At 41.0% G+C, this 24207-nt stretch overlaps 1 protein-coding gene across 6 annotated transcripts in view; it reads left to right on the top strand.

Annotated features, from left to right (window-relative positions):
• Nucleotides 1-24207, top strand: part of Elmo1 (engulfment and cell motility 1) — a 561359-nt gene that overhangs the window by 520046 nt on the left and 17106 nt on the right. For all 6 annotated transcript variants that reach the window (XM_048786467.1, XM_048786466.1, XM_048786470.1 and 3 more), the window contains 4 exons: nucleotides 579-742; nucleotides 7517-7629; nucleotides 16455-16562; nucleotides 23973-24055. In XM_048786467.1, the coding sequence (XP_048642424.1) occupies nucleotides 579-742; nucleotides 7517-7629; nucleotides 16455-16562; nucleotides 23973-24055 (468 nt within the window). The remainder of the gene's footprint in view (nucleotides 1-578; nucleotides 743-7516; nucleotides 7630-16454; nucleotides 16563-23972; nucleotides 24056-24207) is intronic.

Below are 24207 nucleotides of genomic sequence, written 5' to 3'. Positions count from 1 at the left end.
CCTATTCTAATTTAATAAACCTCTTTGTTTAAACCACATGCTTATAACCAAGTGTATAGTTTTCATGAATACTCAGGCCCTAACAACATGGGGAAAAAAGACTGGGAAGTGTGGGTATCTGTATGCATTCATTGGAACTGATGCCAACCAAACTTCCACAGTTAATTGTGTCTTAGCAATTTTTCCTGGAAAAAAATAGTTAGCAGGCAGGCTTGCTAGCTATTGTTTGGCCTTTGATTATTTCTGACTCTTGAGTTTGTATTGTTTACAGTGGAGTTTCAGCAGCAATCACATAATGTATGGAACAAATGGAACATTCCTCCTTTCCCAAGCTTCACTCCCCTCCATTCCAAGTTAATCAGTCCATTTCCTTCCTTGTGGTTTAAAAAAAAAAAAGTTAAGATGAAGATGCACATAATGGAAGTTTACTCTTTGGAAAAGCACACTCAAGCCTGGGGCTGAGAGTATACGCAGCAGCAACCAGGGAGGAGGCAGTGAGCTATTAACTCCCGAAGACTTTTTTGAACAGGATATGACAGCTCCCAGGATACTGATGGTCTTTCTCCTTTCATCTGCAGGTAATGCAGGTGGTGAAGGAGCAGGTTATGAGAGCACTTACAACCAAGCCTAGCTCCCTGGACCAGTTCAAGAGCAAACTGCAGAACCTGAGCTACACCGAGATCCTGAAAATCCGCCAGTCTGAGAGGATGAACCAGGAAGATTTCCAGTCCCGCCCGATTTTGTAAGTTACCCACTTCTGACTTCCATCTCCCTGAAGGCTCTAACATACCATTTCTATAGTGAGTGCCAATCACCCAAATGAGCTGTCGTGACCTCACTAGGGAAGGTCCACAGAAGACCTTCCAAATGATTTCCAATTACGTAAAGAGGTCTTGGCAGCTCCCTGAGGAAGGCCTGAGCAGGTGGGCTGAGCTGAGGGGGTAGTAGGGTCAGGTTCTGGCAGAATGGATCTAAACCAGGAGCTGGCCCAGTTACTGGCAATCCTCCAGGGATTTATAGCTAAAATGTTCTGGACTTTTTCTAACAGTTGGAGCAAATTTATTTGCCTATGAAACTGTATTTTACATAGGTGCCCTTTGAGTGGCAAGATGTCCCAACCTACCCAGAGTGAAACCAACCAATAATTAAAGCAGTGAACCCCAAAGTAGTGCATGTGTGAGTGGTGAGAGGCAGAGATAGAGCCACCCTCCCCTGCCCAGTTGGCAGTGGTTGGCATTGGAGCATCTTATATTAATGACCCTGTGGCTATAACCTGCAGGCTCACAGTAAAAGGCAGCAGACCCCCTTTTCACAGGACTTTGCATAAAATGTCATAGATAGCTTGTACAAATCTTCATGTATGTTCGTCTTTAAAATGTTCTGAACCTCCAATAAGAGAACTGTTTTGCTTGCCTCATCTCTTGCCATGTCTTTTTCTAAGAACTCTGTTTTTTTACCCTTACATTTTATTGAAAAGAAAACAGAGAATGGGTAGGGAAAAGGAAAGGTGTTTGACATTAATTCTCATCTGTCCTCAGAAAAATGGCCCAGCTTCTTCTGAATATGTATACGTGTGTGTGTGTGTGTGTGTGTGGTGTGTGTGCACGTGTATGCCAACTCATACCACAGGTGTGATTCTGGAGCCCATCTTCAACTCAGCCTCACCTCTCTGTTCCTAATTCTTTCTCTTTCTGCACCTCATTTCTTCCTCTCTTATATTTGGCATGTTTAATGCATGGCAATTTGCAAAGCATCCTTCATGCTATTTCATTTCCTTGCATCCCTATGAGATGGGCAGGTCTTGTTTCCATTCAAAGTCTCAGATATAGTCTACAAAGGTGACAGCCTTGCTGACAAGTGGAGATCCTGGACTTGAACTCAAGTCTGCTGATCCCTCCATGACTGCTTTGTTCACCCCATCAGAGTCTCTTTGCCATGTGTGAGACTGAAATGAGGCTAAGAAAGTGAACAGGTCTTAAGTGACAACAGCCAAACAGTAATAATACTGGGTATATGTTTGTTTCCAAATCTTAAGCACTATTGAAAACTGTAGAGTAGAACTACTGACTTTAGAGGGCATGGCGTTAGTCAGCAGAGAGCAGGAAATGCTTCCAGAGAGCTTTGGCTAGCATCCCTGTAAACCCCGTCACACCCACACTGTGCACCAGCCAGCCTTAGTGGAGGTTAGGCTGCCGGGGTGTTGCCTTGGCCCTCAGCCAGAAGATGGCAACAGCTAGAAACATGAAGGGGAAATCACTTGGAATAAGTGACTGGCTCCTTGCAGATGTGAGTTCTCATCTGCAAAGAGGGACAGTGGTGCCTTGGCCTGTCTAGGTCCCACATTCCTGAAATGCTGCATTTCATAGCATCAGTTTCAGCAGATGTGCTACACAAGGACACTTTATTATGCTTTTGACAACAATTCTTAAAACCTAAAGGGATACTTGAGGAATCCCTTAAGTGAAAGCCAAGTGATTCTAAATTAATATCACTTCAGTTAAAGCCAAGTGATTCTAAATTGATGTTTGACCATGATTTTGTTCCAAGGAAGAATGTCAGCTGTGTGTCCAGGGTGAACACTTGGCTCCTGCTTTGCCTTCATATTTTCAGTTCCCAGGGTTCTACCTGTCATACTGGGAAGTTTCTTTTCTTTTGTTACAAGAAACTCTTACCATTACGTTGGCTCTGTAAGGGGAAGCAATACAAATAGAGGAAATCCTACAGACATCGCTTTTGCATCATTGGTGGGTGTGAGACTGAAAAGCACCACAGCCCCACTGGAGCTTTGATTATATACAGCTGTGGTAAAATCATAAAGAGGTGCTAGAAGGTGAAGCACTTTGACAGGAAGTTCAGGGATCATTCTCCCAGTCTCTGGAACCAGCAGGCAGGAGCCAGGGTATGTTTTGTGTATTTCAGTGCTCTACTAGACAGGAAAAGTGAAAACAATCAGGCCAGAAATACACCTATTCTGCCCATCTGCATCCTCCCTAAAGACTGGCTGGGTACGTCACTCAAAGCTCTCCCATAGCTAACACAGACCTGATGGTCTGGTCAGGTATACAGTGTTCAGTGTTTAGGGCCTATTACATGTCAGCCACTCTTCCATGGGTTGATGATTCAGGCACAACTCTTGCCCCCATGAAGATTATATTTCATTGTGGAGAAACAGAAAAACGTGGTAAATTAGATGTTATCATGTTAAGAAGGAATTCATTCATTGAGTGATGAAGCAGGATAAGGGGAATAGAGAATCTAGTTTTGAAAAGAGTTTAAGAGTAGATCTCTCTGATTAGGATGGTAAGAGATTCAGGGAGCATGCCATGTGGGTATTTGGAAGAAGGGTATTCTTGGCAAAGAACCACTGGAAAGGCCCTGAGAACAGATCAGATCAGAGTGTTCAGTGAATAGCAAGGAAGCTAATGTGGCTGGATCAGAATAAGTAAGGGGGAGAGAAATAGGAGGCAAGACCTCTAAGATACACAGGAGTCTGATTACATAGGGTCTTGTTGGAAGCCATTGGAGGGTTTTGAGTGGAGGACTGACATGAGTGCTATACTGGGAACAGAAAGTAAGGAAGCAAAGTTTGGAAATGGGAAGATCTTAGGAAGCTCATTCAATAATCCAAGCAAGAGGTGATGAGAAGTGATTAGAATCTTTACTATGAACTTGATATATTTTGAAGAGGACAATGTTATTTTCTGATGGATTAGATGTAGTTATAAGAAAGAGAAGAGTCAAGGATGAGCTCAAAGTTTGAATTTAAACAACTAAAGGACAGCCAGTGGGCAGAGTGGGTGGAGCATATTTGGACAAGGGGATCAGGAGTTCAGCTCTGCACATGTCAAAGCTGCGAGACATCCAAGCAGGCAGTCAGACAAGTGAGTTTGAAGTTCATCAGAGAGTTCTAGGTTAGAAATATAAATTTGGAAGCTGTCAGTGTAAAGTTGGTATTTGAAGCCATGTGTCGGTTATAGAAAGAACAAAAGATGTTCAAAGACTAAATCCTGAGTCCTTCTAGTATCGAGACAAAAACAGATCAATTTCTCTGAAACTGACACTGTCAGTCAGCCCAAAGTCCATGCAAAGTGGTTCTAGATCAGGGACCCACAAACTATGTCTCTTTGGCCAAATGTGCCCACATTTATTTTTGTAAGTTAACCACATGGCCCACAAAGCCTAAAGAATTTACAGTCTGACCTTGTACAGAAAAAGCTTAGCAACCCATGTTTGAGATGAACAGTGGGGAGTAGCTCAGTGGTCAGACTCCGGGTTGAGGAAGGAATTCACCTGTCTAATGATGCTGTCTGTCTTCTTTGTATTGTAGTGGCCTCTTTGGGGCTGGGCATGTAATTGTTTTCCAGAAATGGTGCTAGTTTGAATTCCTCTTCACACATTCTTTTACCTTCCCTCCTCCTTTTTTTTTTTAATTTACAAATCCTTTGGATGGAATTAAAGGAATATCTATCAAAGCAAAGTCACTGAACCCATGACCCTACCCTCACTGACCCCAAGCTAACAATTGCAAAACCCAGTTACAGCCCATGCTATTATTACCTAAGTCAACCAGGAGGTCAGATCTCAGCCACAGAAGCATATTGTGGGAATTAATAAAGTTTCTTAATATGTGTGAATTTTATAGCTCTGAGTCCATTCACAAGAAAAGAAGAAGAAATCAGTTAGAAAGAAACGTTGGCTCATTTTCCCTCATTACCCAATCAGGCTTTGGAGACTTTGGAGTTAAAGACAAAAATTAAAAATACTTGGTAACTCTTTTTTTAAAATTGATTTTATTTTTTTTAATACAAGACAGAGGAATGCATTACAATTCTTACTACACACATAAAGCACGATTTTTCAGATCTCTGTTTGTATATAAAGTAGGTTGATACCCAATTCGTGTGTTCATACATGTACTTTGGATAATGATGTCCATCACATTCCACCATCCTTGCTAATCCCTTGCCTCTTCCGTTTCCCTCCCTCCCCTCCTGGAAACTCGTATAGCAACATTTTCACTTCTGATAGTGTGTTCCCTGAAGATGGTTCTGAAGCATGCCATGACAAGAATATTTGAGTCTTAACCATCAGTTAAAATTACTCAGAATTCCCTCCCTTAGTCTCTGCACCTTTCTTTCCTTTTTAATAACTCAACTATAGCTCAGTGAAACTACTACTTAAAGACACATCTATAACCTAAGAGTTGCTGAAATTTGAAAACTCATTCTCCTGTGGTTTCATCCACAGGTCCCATCTCATCCTCTCTCCCCAGTCGCCTGGACTTAGAAGTCGGTAGCGGTGATTTATTGCTGTGTGTGACTGTTCAAGCAATCCCTCACCTTCTTCATTCAGTTCAGGGTTCATCAAAGCTTCAATTTACTGAGTCCATTTTACAAAAGCTGAACGCTGATGATAAATAGTTTTATAGTGATCTGAAAGCCCGAGATGAGACCCTAAGAGACCTGTGCAGAGAAGCCTTTACAAATGTTCCACGCTGTATTATTACTAAGGCAGAATTTTCATATTATGCTTTATAAGTATTCACTTTGAACATTATCAAATGATAAGAGGTTTGAAGCCATTTAATCATCTCCCAAATATGTATCAGTGCAGTACTAGAATACCCTGTTAGATGGCTGAATCCTTTTATGTACATCTTTTTTCTTTTTGCTCATGTTTAAATAGAAGAAGTTTGCAAGAGGTAAACCTGAGTCTGTACCCTATCCTACACTTAAACTCCATGACCTGTTTCCCCATTGGTTATATGGGAATGATGATATTAATACCTGTCCTCAAAAGTTGTTTTATTTAGGGTGTGTCAGTTAATTGCACGACATGTTAGACTCAGAGCAGGTGCTTGCAGAGCATCAGCACCTTCCCCACCTGGGCAGGGCATCAGGTGAACAGGTTGTGTGCTATCCAGTGTCAGGGCAAGTGCAAAGTCAAAGCTGAAACTGATGAGTATGTGGGTCTTGACTACAGTGTAATATAGGCATTTGGAGTGTTTGGGCTGAGGAAAGGAGAGATGGTCACCAAAGCAAATTCAGTGATGCCTTGCTTTCCCACCCAGTTTTGTAGATGTGCTACAAATATGTTGCAAGTAAAATATTGATAACAAAATTCAAAATTCAAGTGTAAGCATGTGAAATAAATATTTGAAGACAAAAAATTAAAATAGCTGAGAATGTTAGTAAACATGATGATCAAACTTTTTTCTTCCTTATCTGCTTTTATTTTAAAAATTTAAAGTTTTTTATTTTTAATTGGTTCTTTGTAGATACGCATGACAGTAGAGTGTATTTTGACATATGACACATACATGGGTATTCTAATTAGGATCCTATTCTTTCAGTCATACATGATGTAGAGTTTCACTGGTCATGTATTCATATATGAACATAGGAATGTTATGTCTGATTCCAGGAGAGATTCTTATCCCCATTTTACAGATAAGAAAACTAAGACTTAGATGAGCTATACAAAAACCTAATCATGTGCACAACCTAGACTGTAAGTCTAGTCTTCTGGCTTCTGGATCTGTGCTCTAGCCAATACTATCAACATGGCTCTGGGGGCTGGGCTCTAAATCTCCCAGTCCAGCTTCAGCTAGATCATCTTTGGCTTTATTAGACTGGAATACCAGGGTGCTACATAGAATTTCTATAAAGATGTCTTTTAGATCAGTGGAGTTCAGGAAAGGGATCAGGTAGAGGGAGGGGGAAGGAGAAGGGCTAGTACTGGGGTCTGAATTGAAGCTAATTATATTCCATGCATATATAATTATGTCAAAATGAATCCTAATGCTATGTATAACTAATATGAACCAACAAAAAAATGAAAAAAATCTTTTTTAAAACTAGGAAGACCATGGCAGTCTATCATACTATCTTTGTAGCATAGTGCATCTGAAACTAAATTACATCCCATTAGCCTGAAACAAGATGCAAATAATGTTCAATTTATCCCATAATTATCTCAATCTCTATGGACTAGAATCTAGGACACTATTGTGGTTCCCACTTATGAGATGGAATAGAAAACAAAAAGTGATCTATGTTTTGCCCAAGCTACATTTGCTGTGGAATAGCAATCACATAGTTTCTCAATAATCCTGTTTGGTCAATCACAAATGTAATCTAGGTGTTTACTTGCCGCAAGGGAAAAAAAAAAAGTATGGCCAGGGATTTTACTGTCTGGACTTTTGCATTAGTTATATCTGTGCCTTTGTACAATAAGACATTTCACAGGATACTTTGTTCTGGAAAAACACCACTAAAGCCACTGGTGCTTTTGTGGATAGATTGCAAATGTCAGAGACTCCGTAGAGTTATGGTGACAGATAACCCTGGCCACTGATGCGTAATAAATGATTCTCTAAAGCACAAACTTGGCAGGTCCTAGGATGGGTTCATGAAAGGGTGAGGTTCACACTCCCCTGCCCATCTTTCTATGATCCCTATTGACCCATCCCTGTTTCTCAAGGTGCATGGTGGAATATGTGTTTATCCTCCAACAGGGAACTAAAGGAGAAGATCCAGCCAGAAATCTTAGAGCTGATCAAACAACAACGCCTGAACCGTCTGGTGGAAGGGACCTGCTTTAGGAAACTCAATGCCCGGCGGAGGCAAGGTATTGTTTGGGGACACTCCACACTTGAGCTAGGTCAACAGAGGCCTGCTCCTGGGGTATTACAAGGGCATGATATTGGTCTAGCAGCACTGTTCTCAGGACAGGAATAGCAGTCCAGGGAAGACCTTGTTTCCATGCCCACCTGGGAAGAACCAAGTCCAGAATTATCAAAAGGCTCTTGGAACTGAATAGCCATTCTTTGACATTTAATGATACAAAGTTGTTGGTGTCAATAATAACTAATGTGTACTGTGTGCTTACCATATGCAAAACTTTTCTCAAAACGTTAGTTTTTCAGCCATGTGCCTCATAAAATTTCACCTAACAATGACCCTTATACATAATGGTGGTCCCATAGGTTTTATCAGCTAGCAACATTGTAGCCATCTTAGTTTGTGTGTAAGCATACTTTATGATGTTCACATGAAACCACCTAACAACACATTTCTCAGACTATATCCCGTTATCAAGCAAAGCATGACTGTATTAATGCATAATTACCCTATATAGTAGCTATTGTGATGATGGCTTCATTTACAGATAAGAAAACTTACTACTAAGGGGTGAAGTAATTTACTCAAAGTCACAGAAGAGCAGGGTTCATCTTCCAAAGCTCCATGGTCCTTCCTTACCATGACTCTGTGTGCTACTGGCACATCACCCACCACTGCATTGGATCTGCGAGCTTTCAGCATGGATGACCCTTATTCTCAAATATCCAACATAGATTCTCTCCCAGGTCAGAGGTATTTTATTTGGGGATATGAGTAACAATGAATTGGGTGAGGTAGAATCTATTTTCACAATTTTTTTCAAGACAGATTTATAAATTGTCTTTACAATCTCTGACCTGAAAATGTCCAGTCAAAATGGTGCCAGTAGACAAGATCCAATAGTTGGGAAGCATTTCCAGCTGTTTATTCACCTTGAACAGTTTCTTGCTCTCTTGATCTGCTGCTGATTGTTTAGTCAAAATGTCCCTATCATATTGCCCTAGAAACAAACCAACAGAAAATGAAACTGAAAAGTAAGGTTTGGGGAGAGGTAAAGAGATGGAGGAAGAGTCAGGAGTAAGTGAAGGCATTAACAGCTGTACTAAGGAGACCATTAGTTACAGCCCAGGAGAAACTCTGGCAGATATTTTAGAAACCTGATGGATGCCCTGTTCAGACACAAAGCTCACCACTAATGACCATCAACATTTTGTGTCTGTGTTAAACCCACCCCCTGGCCATTCTCTATAACTTCTCAATACTGAGTATTAAGAAACTTCGAAATATTTCAATGCTGCCATTAAAAATCACTTGGAGGAACTTTCAAAGGCAGAGCTTCCTGGAGGAAGGAAATTGTAAGATTCGCAGTGAGCTTTACACTGGGCCTCAGGAGAGGAAAAGGGGAAAAATAATAAAAGACTGAGTTATAGCTGGGACTCTAATGTGAAAAGCAGTGGAAGAGGACGCACCTCTCCCATTCATCCACCGAAGGATGAGTTCATGGCCTCCTTACTCACTGCAGTTTTTCATTGGGCATCATGTCAGAATAACTGGTGTTCCAAGAACACAGAGTGGCACGGTGGCCAAAGAACATAGGAACGAGGTGATTCAGCTTGCCTGCACCCCTGTCCAGCCATGTGATCTCAGGCAGCTTCCCCCTCAGATAACAATACCCATCTCCTAAGGTTATTGCAAGGAAGAAAGGCACTCCTGAATGTAGCTTTTCAAAAACAACACAAAAGACAGCCACTATTATTCTGGAAGATTATGTAGGGTTAAAGAAGTGAGCTGGGAATAATAGATTTGGTTGTAAGCCTCTTGGCTCTTAACCACCTCGGCATCTTCAAACAGAATTTCACCTCTCAGGGCCACAAATTCCCATCTATAAATTGGAGGACAGCACTATAGGCTCAGAGAACTCAAGTAAGTCACGTGGTCCATTATATGCCCTGATCTCATTGCCTTCGGAAAAAAGCGATATTTAGGATTACAGGGCCCCCATCATTTGACATTAGGCAAAGAGCACAGGAGTCTAGGGATGCGAGATAGCAAATAGAACAATGCCACCAATTGCCTCCTCTGACGCCCAGGTAAAATCCTAATATTTAAAACTGAATTTAACCTTCCATTCTGCTTTGCTGTGAGACTTACCAGAATAATACTATTTCTAGATGAAATAACTACAGATTCTTTTTTCTTTAAATAAAAGTGTTCATCCCTTGTCTTGAGATTTTTTTCAACTTTCTCGAAATGAGCTACCTTATGAAAAACAACAACAAAAAATTAGCATCTAGATGATGAATTTATTAGCTGAGCTCCCTAGGGAGCATGACCATCTGTGTTCAATACAAGATCATCCTTCCATGTGCAGAAAGGAAGGCATTTTGATGCTTGGTAAGTGGATTTGAAAATGGATGACTGCTTCTGTGCTTAAAAATAGGGATTCAAAATAGACTGTGCTGAAATTGGTTTCCTATCACCCATCAAAACATTCTGTTTAGATTTACACAGATTAATGAGAATGTGACGTAAAATCAACTTTAATCCCTTTAAGAGAGATTTGCTTCCACAGGGGATCTCGCACCTCTCTACCAGGTTACAGAACAGGTGTACATGGCCACACTCCCTTTAAGCTTGTCCCACAGTGAGGAGGACACAGATGAGTGGATTTAAGTAATTAAATTTATGGAGGAAAGTAGGAAGGCACTTCCAGTCCCACAGAGCTAGAAAGGGGAGGATCAAAGTGTCTTTCCCTATGCCACATTTGTTTGGAAGGCACCCTGGTTGATTCTTGCCCGTTATTCTCCTCATCTCATTCACAGTTCTGCTACATGGATAGTCTTATTCAAACAAGACAAATCTGGGTTTCTGGAAATACTAGGCGCATTAGAACTGGGAGGCAGTAACCCATATGAAGCTAGGTTCAAGTCCCTGCCTCCTCACTCAAGAGCTGGATGGCCTTGCTCTAGCTTCTCATCTCTGTGATTCTGTTTCCTCTCCTCTCAAGCAGGGATGCTGCTAGTTAACATCAAATAGTTTCAGGAGTTAAATAAAACTATACATGTTTCCGACTTAGTATGGTAATTCGCCATCAATCAAACATTCATTAATGATGTATATTCTTGCTTTTAACTTGTAGTAATTCAGAATATAGACTTTTAAAATTCAGGAGGTAGAGTGGCTTTGGATGTCACATACCTACTTCTCCCTGCTCTGTCCTCACCACGGAATCTAAGGCTTTACCTTCTGTGTTCCCTGGACTCCCATAGAGGAGAGCAAAAAAAAAAAAAAAAAAAAGAAGAAAGAAAGAAATACCAGGAGTTGTCTGTGTTAAGGCCACTATTTGCTTCCTGAGAATCTGTAGTCTCAAGATCTGCCTTCTGCTTTCTATATTTCGGAAATTAAGGTCTTCCAGAATCACTTGCATTGAAATGATGTTAATAAGACTCCAGGGCTAAAGAGTCATCAAGAAATGATAACATGAAAGTTTACTTCTTATCGAGGACGCTGTCCATTTCAGTGAGCAGCATGACTTCTCTGTGTGCTAACATGACAAAATGACCTTGGAATTCAACACTGGACAAAATTTGCCCTATTCCACCCTTACAGAACAGGCGTGCCTCCCCACTTGTGCCCACAGCCTTACCTGAGTCCTGTGGCCTAGTCAGAAAACCTGGAAGGAAACAGGATGTTCATGCACAGCACCATATAAACCCTCGGGGCATCAGGCTATTTCTTCCTCTATATTTGATGGAAATTTCCTTTAAATATTTTATTAAACATAACTGTAACTCATTTTAACAAAGAGGCAGATATAAATAAATGCATATTTTTCAAGTAAAAGCTAGTTCATTTTCAGGAAAGGGGCACTTTTCAATAAATCAGAATAATGAATGATCTCTGTTCCCTAAAAGTGGAGGGCCCTGTAGTGTGGATGAGAGAGGCCACCATTGAATGGAAAAGCAAAAAGACTTGATGATTTATTGAGGCCAGCCAGCCAACCCGATGGAAGATGCTTGATGGATACTTTACGAGTTTTACTCATGTAGTTAGACTTATATGTACTTTACATGTGTTTTATTCATGCATTTATGACCATTACATAACAAATGAAGAGCAGGACATTTTTATAATTTGGCCAAGGCTCCCAGGTAATAAGTGTCGGGGCCATTGTGATTTCAAGGCATCTCAAGTCCTCTTTGCAAGTATTTAGGGCCTCTGGATTCACCAGCTGTGAGAAGAGACAGATGTCTCTAGGGAGACAGAATTCTGAATTCCCTGGTTTTGAACATTCAGTGAAGTGAGAAAGATTTGAAAGGTATGCTGACCTTCTTCTCTATCTTTAGCTATTTTTTTTTTCCTTTTCTTGGACCAATAGAGAAGTTGTGCATCTCATCACCTAGAAGGTGACATTCTCCTTTGAGGGCGTTGCTGGGTCCTTCTTGTTTTGTGACTTGGAATGTTTCCATCTCAGGCAGGAAGCAGTCCTTCTCCTGAACACAGTGAAACTTGGCATATTTTAGGTCAGCCTAGGATAAATATGATATCCTAGTGGAAGTGCTCTAAGAATGTAGTTTGTATAAACTCTCTGCTTCCTGAACGCAGGATTCTGAGGCCTTGTGGGTCAGTAGCCAGCTCCCAACTGTGGGCTCCGTGCCCAAAATGAGGGTGTCCCCTGATTCCCTAGCAGAATTGATTAGGACTTGATTCTTGCTGTGCTTTCTGCCTCACAGAAAGGCCAGCATGTCACACTCTCCAATGGACACTATTATGTAGCTTGCCAAGTCTCGCCTGAAGATCTGATGACCAGCTACCTGTAGCTAAGTTAATTAAAGTGAAAGAAATTTTAAAATTTGTTTCCTTACTATGGAATAAAGCAGATATAGAAAATTTCCATCACTGCAGAAAGTTCTGTTGGACAACACTGCAAGGAATCTAGTTGTCGGTGGTAATTAGCTCCATGATAATCTATGTGACTTTGGGGGTAGCTTTAACAGCCCTTCTTACCAGGTTTATGAGCTATGAAACCAACTTTTCCTTTTAATCCTTTAAACACAAACTCTCTCTCTCTCTCTCTCTCTCTCTCTCTCTCTCTCTCTCTCACACACACACACACACACACACACACACACACACACCACGGGGATGGGGGGAGGAAAAGATTGAAGTACAAAATTGTCTCCATATTTTTGAGTTTAGGAATGGAGAGATGGCTATTAACATACTCTCATTCGTAATTGACTAGAAGACCTCCATATTAATGCTTATTTTATCCTTAAATGCTAGTAAACAATCTTTGATAATGTTCTCATCATTTCCTGCTGATTGCTTTTAGTGACGAAATCCACTCTTTTCTTTGCCCAGAGGGATTGAGGAACTAGTAACATCCTGCTGGGTTTTGAAAGGAAAATGCACATTTTTCTTAGCGTAAAAGAATCTGCAAATCAAGCTGCTGCTGGTAGCTGACACCAAAATTGTCTCCACCACCATGTCAGTGTGCTGTGCTGGTAGTAGCTGGCAGTTGGACTCTCCTGCAGCCCCACCTTTGAGATAGAAATGCATGGCGATGATGATTCTAAACCTTCCAAAACTGGACTCCAGCCTTCAACCTGAGGACCGTGCTGGATGAGCACCCCTGTTTGGATTACTGGTCAAGGCAAGCTTGTCAGCCTTACAGCCCCCTTCTTCCAATGTTCTGTCATCCATCCAAGACTTCCTATTTGATGAAGAAGAGCTGAATACATCACTTATGCTGGTGATGCACAGATCTCTTTACTCTATCATTTTGGTAAATGACAGAGAAAGAGAAACTTGTATGAGAGCAGGATTAGCCAGAGGTAGGAAGAAAACCAGCAAAGAGTGGCATAGTATAAATCAAGAGACTTTAATCTCCTGAAAGGACATTCTGTCAGGGACATACCAGATAGTTATGGCAGAGTTCCAGGTGGACTTTGGTGTTTCTTTTAAATAAGCCTCTATGGTAGATTTGCAAGGAAGATGGTTGTTTGCCTGCTAGAACCCTGATAAAGAGTCACTGCTCCCTAATAGTTTATGAACACAAAAAGATATTGCTTGGGAGGTCCTCCCTTTCCTATTTTCCCTATAGTACATCCCAAATTCCTGATTTGTCTTTGTCCCTACTTCCCAGACCTGGGAAACAAGCATTTCTGTCATCTTTCTCTTAGCCAACATGAAAAACAGAGGGGACTCCTTTTCCTTGAGCTTTTCTATTTTCTCTCTCATGCCTGCCATTTGTTCTAATGATTTCTTGCTACACCCAGTAGAATGCTGTCTGCATTGCAGCAACACTATAATTATTTAGTGGATGAATAAATTTCTCCTGAAAATATAAGCAGCAAAGTGTTTCAAAGTCTCACAAGTGAATATATCTTACAGATGAGTGTGTTGTACAATTTACTCATATCTGTTTGCATTAAATTGTATGTATCAGTTAAATTTCTTTACTCCTCCCCTCAAAATATTCTGATATAAATGATCTTTTATTGTTGTGCCTTATTGACTCCTTGTCTTCTAGTACCACCCCTCACCCCTTGAGTTATCCCAGTTTGTAGAGAGGATTCCTAAAAGAACAGGCTAAGACCTTATGCAATATAAGATTGCCTTCTCCAAGTGTCAAGTCTCACTTATTTCCTTCCCAGTTTTCTGTCACTCACTTAGCCCAAAATCCTACCTCAGAGGTAGCTGAGGAGGAAAAGCCTTATACAGCCAATTGTGGTCATCATGGGGCATGGAGACCAGATGAAAGGTCCTTGTGGGAAGACAGCCACCAAAACCTGTCATGCCAGGTTCCCAACAGCACATTGGATGCTCAGAAAAGAGAGCATCCTCCTTTGGAATTCACAATTCCTATTGTGAATTTCAAATCAAATTCTCAAATGTGTGCTCCTCATGGAAAACCAGTAATTGCACATTTGCCTAATTAAAATGGCTGTGAGATACTCAGGGAATAACTTCTCTCCCTTTGAAGTGCTCTCCCAGAAAAACAACCCTGAGCTTTGTGTATATATAATGTTGAAAATTGAGCAATTGAAGATGTTTTCCTAGCCATTAAATGACCTTCTCCACCATCTCAAACTTTTCCACCAGAGTTCAGATTCCTGTAAATATGGGTTGCCATATTCTGACTACACTCAGGAATTCTCAAGCCTCATTTGCACACTAAAAGGAAGATAGGAATCACAGAGGCACTCAGATTTTGTGGCTCAAGTTGGGGTATTTTCCTTGTTCGTTGTGACTTTTACTTCCATTCTTAAAATGTGTTTGACTATTAGAGGAAATACTGTTAAAACATGATTTTGCAGTGAAAGCAATTTTAGATAGAAAACCACTTTTCTTAAAATGTAGTGGAGAGCTTTTTTGTCAGAATGGTTTCAAAACAATTTGGGATTGCAAGCACAGTAATGAGGTGACTTGACGGAAACCATAGCATTATCCAGCTGCATAAAGCTACAAAGGGCTTGTAGATAACGGATGCTGTGTGCCCTGAGGTGCTATAACCCAGTGCCCTTGGGTCTTCATTGATAAATTTAGCCAACACCTACTATACAGTGTTTATATGCCAGGCACTGCATCCAAGGATTGGAACATTGCAATTATGAGAGGACAGTGGCTGTCAGCAGAGAGACCCTGACTTCTACACACTGTCAGGGCCAATTAGGATCCAGGAGCCCTCTTTTCCCTTCTGTAATTGTTCACAGTACACCCACTAGGGCAAGTTGCTTACCTAGGGAGGAGGCTGATACAGGGGGATACTAAGGGGGTTGACATGTGAGAACCGGTAATGCCAGTCTAATCTGTGTTCATACAAAGAACATGCCGGAGCAGCTCAAAGGTCGAGAGGCCCTTCTGCTGAAATGATCAAGGGAAACCTTCCTGGAGGAGGTGGCGGGAGCAGAGCCTGTCTAGCTTCAGGAACATTGAAGTTCAAGTTCCTTATCAAGGGCTCTTATTTCCCCCTCCTTGCCTCACAGGTTTATTCAGTATTTCTTATTACCTTTGGGGGTTGAGGGGGTAAAATCAAGGAAATTATTTGTAAGAATAATCCTAAGGCCTGGGTCATGCCCATTCAGAAAACTAAACTTAAGATATTAGGAAGGAGATGATTGTGTCTTTATTCTTTTGCTAAATTCCTGAATCATTCAAGTGAGCCTCTCATGATTCCTAGGGCCTGTGTGTATCACTAGTCCCTAGCAATTCATTCACTGGTCATTGTGTGCATTAGCCCCTGAAGGGTGGGGGTTTGTTATGTCAATCAAGATGTGGCCTCCTATATGGTGGTAGTATTGACTAGGAACTGAACCCACTGTCTCTCAGTGACAATGCTTTGCAAGTGAGCTACACCCCAAGCCCCCCCCTTTTTTTTTAATTTTTGAGACCGGGTCTTATTAAATTTCCCAGGCTGGCCTTGAACTTGTGATCCTCATTCCTCAGCCCCCAGGTAGCTGGCATGACAAGTCCTGGGATTACAGATCATGTCTCTGCACTTAGCTCTCTCCCCACTTTTATCAGACCTAAGGAATGGTCTCCTGGGTAGTTACAGATACTGGTTAAATATACTCTGGAAACCACCAGGATTTGGTAACTTTGCAATAGTTACCAAATAGGACCAAGCAGGACAGGTGATACCTAAATATCAAAATCAGAAGGAGGCTTACTGCCTGGGGACTAGAATTCATACTTTCTCAAGATTTAAAATCAAAGGAATTATAACTTTTCACCTGTTCCTCCAGGTTAGAGTATTAGGAAATAATCATGCTAATATTTTTGAATACCAGAATCACTTATCCTATTAACTTGTGTTTTTCTCCACAGACAAGTTTTGGTATTGTCGGCTTTCTCCAAATCACAAGGTCCTACATTATGGAGACTTGGAAGAAAGCCCTCAGGGAGAAGTGCCCCATGATTCCTTGCAGGACAAATGTAAGTGGCTCTCTCACGTAGAACACCTGAGTTTTGGTTGGTTGTTTGTTTCTTAGTCACAATATGTTGTACAACAAAACTGTCTAAATAAGCCCTTTGAATTTGGTTCATCTTGTGCATCCACACAGAGAGTATAAATGGGATGCTCAGACATTGTTCCTGAAAGATATAAATTTGGAGCTCAGATATCTGCTTTTCACATAATTTATCCAGATGGATATTTCAGGGATCCAAAATAACATAAGCCTAATTTTGTCAACTGTCTTTTTTTAATGACCCAGAAGACTTTCACATAACTTACATGCTTGATCTCTACCATATTTATTCATGATGGTTTAATGTATCCCATAATGATAATGTAGAGCCAATGGCAGATTCAAGTATGGTTGAGTTGCTTCAGAGAAGTAATTCAAATACTTTGAAAACTTATGATGAATGAAATTCTATTATTTGCTAAATATTCCACAAGATATATATTACTTATGTTTATTTGCGCTTTTTTGTATGTTGTCTGTTTTAATATGCATGCTTTTGAAGAGGGAGTTATGGGAAGGATTCTTTTAGCCCTACACCAAACCAAGTGCAAGTTCAGTGTTAAATGCAGATTAAACAAAGCATTACAGAAACAATAAAATACACAAGGGTGATGATTTAATTTGGAAGAGAAATGAGAAAAAGGGAGCACAGCCTTGGAGGATATCTTAGGTAGAGAAAGCAAAGAGGGAGCAGTTAGGACATTTTATATAACCTCTAGAAGTTATACCAACCCTGTGGTGTTCAGATAAGCATGTCCTGGAGTCTTGAATCCCACCCCAACCCTATTTCACTCCTTCCTCTTGTTACCCCAGGGCCCATGGAAGTCAAATTTGGAATACTTTCCTTACAGCTCATGGCCATCAAAGACGAAAATAAACCATAAGTGAGAAACCTCCTGACACTTTCAGACTCTGGGTTGACATCTCAGGCAGATAACCTGGAACATTCTGTCTTCCTGCAACTTAAAAATGGGACAATCTGGTCTTTGTAGTGTCATACAGTTCTTTTCCTTCCATAGGACAACTCCCTTCCTAGCCCACATCATTGCCACCCTAAAGCTGGGAGAAAGAAATCTGAAATCTGCTGCAAAGTCTGGGTCTGTGCCTTTGCATACCTACCCAGGGGGTCCTGGGCTTTTGCCTGTAGATGAGGACATTATGATCATAGTTCAAATATCCAGGATGGTGGTTCTCTAAGTGTGGGAACTTCTTAGCAATACAAATTATTAGACCTACACCCCCAGACCTGATGAATCAGAAACTCTGGGGTAGGGTCTGGCAAACTCTGTTTAAACAGACCTTCTAGGTGACTCTGATGTCCACACAGGTTTGAGAACTGCTGAGCTAGATATTTTCTGATACTCCACATAGTGAGTCCCTGAATCTGGCTTTCACCAATAAGTAACAATTTTTAAGTGAATGGCTAGTGTATTGCCTACTTTAAATTTTGTAAAAATGAATGTTAAAAATTAAAATCTGGGGTTGTGGCTCAGCAGTAGAATGCTTGCCTAGAATGTGTGAATCCCTGGGTACGATCCTCACCACCACCAAAAATAAATCAATAAAATAAAGGTACTGTGTTCGACAACAACTGAAAAAAAAATCTAACTGAAGTTTCATATCACAATTTTTGTCACAAAAGAAAGGATACTTGATCACACACACACACAAAAAAAAGGACCTAATCTTAGAATAATGGACAGTCCCTTCTGCTGGATAAATTAGCTTTATGAAAACATACCAGTGCACTCATTTCCCCCCACTTATATTAATTGATGAAAACTCACTGGTGAAAACTTGTGAACTAGGGACCATTCAGGGCTAGTAATTTGGAATCATTGCTCATCACTGTGGTTCAATGAAGAGTCCGAGGTTCTTAGAGGTCAGAGTAACCAGCAGCTCTCTGGGAGGACTCCCCAGCCCTATTCTTCACCTGCTCAAAACACAGAAATAGTGATCTGGACGGGAAAATCATTTTATTTCACTCTTTCCCCTGTGGCCCAGTGAATTGACTCTCCCACTCACAGGACATGTTATATATCCTAATTACAGGGATAAAATCCACTTCTCAATCCTAGAATACTCATGTGATTTGGAGGTTTGCCAGCCGCTAGGTACAGCACACCCGTTCCAGCTGACCAGTTGCTTAGGACATGGGCAACCTGGCTCCTACAGAAGGTTCTTGCATGTGAACAACACACAAGCTGACACCCCCTCCTGGGTTCATACTCAAGCTGATGCCTCCTCCACTTTACTTAAGGCCTCACCTCCAAGAACCCAGATGGAAATGGCTATCTGGCAGCCAGGAGTGCCAATGGCATGGACAGCCACTTTTCCAGGGTGGTTGCAGAGGAGCAAAGCCTGAGCTGCAAATCTCCTCACGGCTTTTGGTGGCCATGGAATGATGCTGGTTCTGGGAGGTTTCAGCAGTCCCTCCTGGCAGTGTCTCCAAAACGCTTGTTCCTTGTCCCTCTCTTTCCTCTGCTGCCTTGGAAATCCAGTAATATGAAATTTCAAAGCCCACTCCTTAGCCTGGCACAGTGGTGCACACCTATAATCCCAGAGGCTGGGGAGACTGAGGCTGGAGGATCATGCATTCAAAACCAACCTCCGCAACACCGAGGTGCTAAGCAACTCAGTGAGACCCTGTCTCTAAAGAAAATGCAAAGTAGGGCTGGGGAGGTGGCTCACTGGCCAAGTGTCCCTGAGTTCAATCCCTGGTACCACACTCCCCACACACACAAAAAAAGTCCTCTCCACAAACACTTCATCCATTGCAAGATAGGTTGATAATGAGAAGTTGTGAATGAGTGTGCGTATGGGGAGTGTGTGTGGAGTGGGGGGTGAGATTGTATCTGTGTCCACCTGTTTCCCTGGCCTGGAAAACTGAAGTTTACTGCTTCAAGCATGCATATTTTATTTAAGAAAATAAAATATAACTAAAAAAATATAGCAAAAGTTACAAATCACAGTTTTCTTCACAAAACAAAGGACCCTTGGTTACAAAATAGTAGGTAAGAAGGACCTACTCTTAGAATAAAGATAGTTCCTTCTGATGAATAAATTAGCTTTATGAAAACACACACCAGTGTCCTGGCTTGCGTTTTGTTCCAATTCTGCATTCTGCCTGGAGCAAAATAGCTCCTCTCTTGGAGCCCTTAAAAGTCAGAAAAACTTATTCCACCAGGAAAATGAGACATTCCTTTAATTAATGTTAAGTGCCTTTGCTCTTGCCATGTACAATTGCCCTCTCTTAAGACTGAGGAAAAAATTGTCTTCCGCTCTTTGAGTTAATCAGGGCTGAATATTGAGATATTGATGAATCCAATAGTGTAATTGAATCCTCTTAATTCAACTAGCACTAGGAAAGATTGAGGGCCTGTCCTTGGCTGTCTTCTTCCCCAAAGGTTTAGGAAATCTCTCTTTTCATATGCTTTTTGTTTGCCAGGAAATGTGGTCCTTGCAATCCATATTTCCTTACATCCTTCTCATCCTACTTCCCTCCCCTCCCTGGGGTGGAGAGGGATTTATAGGCTGTCATCGTCCCCACTAGACACAGGGCTCTATTGCTTCCCAGCCATGCCCCAGGCCCCTCGCAGCCTCCTTTTGAAAGAATCTAGGCCAGCACTCCTCACTCCCACATCAAAGGGACAGGCAGAAAAGCACAGGCTGATGCCCTCCCAGAAGGAGATTAAGCCTGTCATGGTAGGTGAGGATAGTGCTGATACGGCCAGGCAAAGTGGTGCATTTGGGTCATAGAAGCACAGTGAGGGATTTGGGTCCCTCCATCTACAGAGAGAATGAACTTTGATTATTGATAATGGGAATAATTGCAAATGACCTTTGTTAAGTGCATATAATATGCTGGGCACTGTGCTGAGAGCTTGACATAAATTTCCTTCTACCTACATTAAAGAAGTAGACATTACCATCCTCATTTTACATCCTTATTTTTCTGCACCTTGGTTAAAAATCACAAGATTAGTAAATAGTAGAGCAAAGATCCAAATGCAGCCATCCAACATCATGGCCCAAATATTTCCCCATACTCTCTACTGACTAGATTAAAAATCATATGTGATCTTGGCTCCAGTGTTAGGAATTAATTCTTAAAGCAACCCCTCCCTAAGATAAAAAATGTTATAATTTCACCTTGCAAATGAGGAAGTTGAGGCTCTGAGAACTTTAGACCAAAGTGGTAGAAGAGTAAAAGGATCTGGAATTCAAACCCTGGGTTCCTGATTCCAAAAGCACAGCTCTTTCCATCATGCTGTACTGCTTGGCCAGCCTACTCAGGTTGGAGAGACCAGATTCTGCACTCAACTCTCCTGAAGTCATCCTGCCCCTCCTCTGTGTCTCCACTCACAGGAGCTTCTGCTATGGAGCTGTGTACCCAAGCAAGTGCTCAAGACTTATCAGCTGCTTTCTGGAGACAGTTTTGCCTTGCTTGGTTCCCGGTAGTAAAACTGAAATTCTGTTCATCATGGTGTCCACATTTACTTTTTTCAGTGATATTTTTGTTTCAAATTAAAATTAAAGTTTCTTCCACAGATACTAGCAAAAAGTTTCCTAAACATGTCAGAAGTGACAACTATATTTGGGGTAGTGCTCAGCATGATTTGGGGTGCTGGCATGTTCAAACCTTAGTAAGAAATTACACCTTAACACTGGAGCATGAAGCACTAAGCCCAACTCTGTCTTCCACTAGGTATGTGACATTGTGTAACTGATTTCTTCTCTCAAAACCTCAGTCTTCCCATATGTAAAATGGAATGTTGAATTAAGATAGTCTCAATCCAACTTGAACTGAATAATTCTAATAAATGAGGCCCTGTCTCAGAGGGTAAAAGTAGGTGCTTCTTGTAGAAGTGACCCTCCTGGTTCTCTTATCTCTGGGCCTCACCTCTTCATTTTGCTCCGATGTAAATACTGGCTTGGCTTTGAAGTCATAAAAATCCCCCTATGACCTTCTTAGAACATATATTCAAGAAGCATAAGGCTGACCCCTCTGTGTCTGCCCCTAGGACTAGCAAGGATGGCATTATCAGTCCTTCCTAGGCTTAATCTTTTGGTGTATCTAAAGGAAAAAACATGCAAAATGCAAAGTTACTTTGTATTTGGTTTTCTTTTGTGAGTTTCATAATCCTATGAGTGAGATAGCAGTTTATCTCTCTAACAAGGGACAATACATATTTAAAAAGATAAAATAGTGTACTTCCACAAAACCCACTGGGGAAGTAACTTCGTCCTTGAATTCTTCCCATTAGAGATGAACTCACCTCTATCTTCCTCTTGTCCCATTCCATACAATGAGTTTTCAAAGCCAACAAGTAACTTACTATTTGTAGATTGTGAACCCTCTCTATAATTCACTCGCCACATAATATATTATACAAAAGACTTTCTACAATGTACTTGTAATCCAAACTTCATATGAAGCTTGAGGTTTATTGAATTGGTGTGCTAGTCATATTAAAAATTCACTTCATTATGCCCATTGAAATTTTAATCAACTTCTCAAAGTGTCTGAATCTGCCCTCTTTTGGTATTTGGGTATTGATTAGGCAGCCAGCTCAGCTACTAAGAGCAATAAGACTGATTTTTCATTATGAAAATGGATTTGAGGAGTACTGAAGTCAGAATTTACAGTCAAAGGTAGGTTCAGGAACCATACAGAGAACCTACAGCAAGATGCCAATCTAAAGGGGCCCAGGTAGGGAGACAGAAAAGGCATCTGAAGTAAAGAATTATAATACTCAGGACAGACTGCATTGCCACATTTTGCTGTAGAAACAAACTATCCCAAAATCTCAGTGGCTTAAGCCCAACAAAAGTTTGTTTCTCATGTTATCTAACTTGCACCTAGGAACACAAGCCAATGTTTGCTTTGCCGTCCATAGTTGCACCATCTGAATGAAACTTGTACTCCTTCAGTTTCTGCAGCTGGGGAAACAGAATAGAGAATGTGGGCTTTTTACTGGCTCAATCTAGAAAAGAAGCACTTTCTCTTACATTTCATTGGCCAAGGCTAGTCACATGACCCCACCTATGTACAAAGACTATTGGGAAATGTAGTCTTTCATGTAGCCAAAAGAAGCAGAAAGGCAGGTATAAGTGAGCAAATAATGTCTACCAAAAGGGTCTAGAATCAGGGCTTCAGGATGGAGGAACCCATGAGGTGAGGAGCCTACAGAGAATCCTGGAAGGGCTTCTACACCCCCACTGCTCTTATGGTAGAGAGAGCTTGAGGGCTGCCAACAGATTTGATTTTAGTTTATTCAGAAAACATAGCCTTCCTGTTCAGTTGTTTCAACATTCTTTATGTTCTGTAATTTTATATTTATCAACTTTACAACCAATTTTCTGAAAAAAAATTATACAATCTTTAACTGTGAAATCTCACATTCTCCTCCTGATTTGAAGCAGCATAAGGAATGGATCACTCAGAGATCCTAAATTCCCACCTTTGGTAAAGACAAGCTAGTCTGCATGTGCCCATAGATTCACAATCCTCGTGGGACTGAAGGATTAGTGATTGGAGAAGGAGGGATGACTTTGCATTTTTACCTTAAAGTTTCAAACCAGCCTCCTACTATCTTCTCTTGGTTGATTTTTAACAAAAGTTTTAAATGCAGAGACGTTTTCACATCTTTTCTTATCTTCCTCCACCTCCTAAGACATGAGATAACATCATTTTATCTAACTGCATTATTTTAAGAATTCCCTATCTGATTAAGGTTTCCTTTATTTCCGTTTAATTTCATTGTCTATAAAATAAGGATAATCTCACCTACTTCTTGGAATTGTCCCAAGAAATAATGAGATGGTATAGGGAGAGATCAAGGAGTGAGAGTTGAGAAGTGTTGAGAGTCAGGTACGTTTTTTGAAATAAGGCTGCTTTCCTTCTTTATCCCAAACTTGGAAACTACATAAATGCAGATGCTGTAGAAAGAGATACTGACATGGAAAAAGCACTTGGCACTGCTCCTGGCACACAGAAGCCCTCTGTAATGACAGTGTTCATCTGTTGATGCGTTTACAATCACTGTTATCCATTGCTGCTTCTAATGCCATCACTTCAACACTCCTAGAATGGTATTTTTTTTAGTGTCTTTGTTTTAGTGAAGCAGACTTTGTGGACATAGTTCTTTCTCCCCACAGATGCGTTTTTACCAGAATATAAGAATGTGTTTTAGTCTCTAGTCCTGGGACACAGCCTAACTTCTCTTTTTTTCACCACTCTTCTTGTCTCTTTTTTGCAGTCATTTCTGGGACCAGCAAATGTGGAAGCAGACTCAGTGCTTAGTTCTGCTTCTTTATTGATGCTGAAGCTTTCAATGGTGTCATTACTTTCATTTTCTTTTATGAATTGCAGTGCCGGTGGCAGATATCAAAGCTGTGGTGACGGGAAAGGACTGTCCTCACATGAAAGAGAAAGGTGCCCTTAAACAAAACAAGGTATGATTTCCAAATTATTGCAAATAGCTCTATCTACACAGTGCAGTCAGCGACTGTGATGTCTCAGCCCTCCTTTATAGCTCTGTGTGTGTGAGTGTGTGTGTGTGTGTGTGTGTGTGTATTATGTAGGGTCACATTCCTTTTTCCTTTCC

The sequence above is a fragment of the Marmota marmota genome, unplaced genomic scaffold (assembly GCF_001458135.2).
Source record: "Marmota marmota marmota unplaced genomic scaffold, marMar, whole genome shotgun sequence".
Lineage (NCBI taxonomy): Eukaryota > Metazoa > Chordata > Mammalia > Rodentia > Sciuridae > Marmota > Marmota marmota.
Note: the sequence above shows the minus strand (reverse complement) of the source record. Positions and strands in the feature narration are given on the sequence as shown.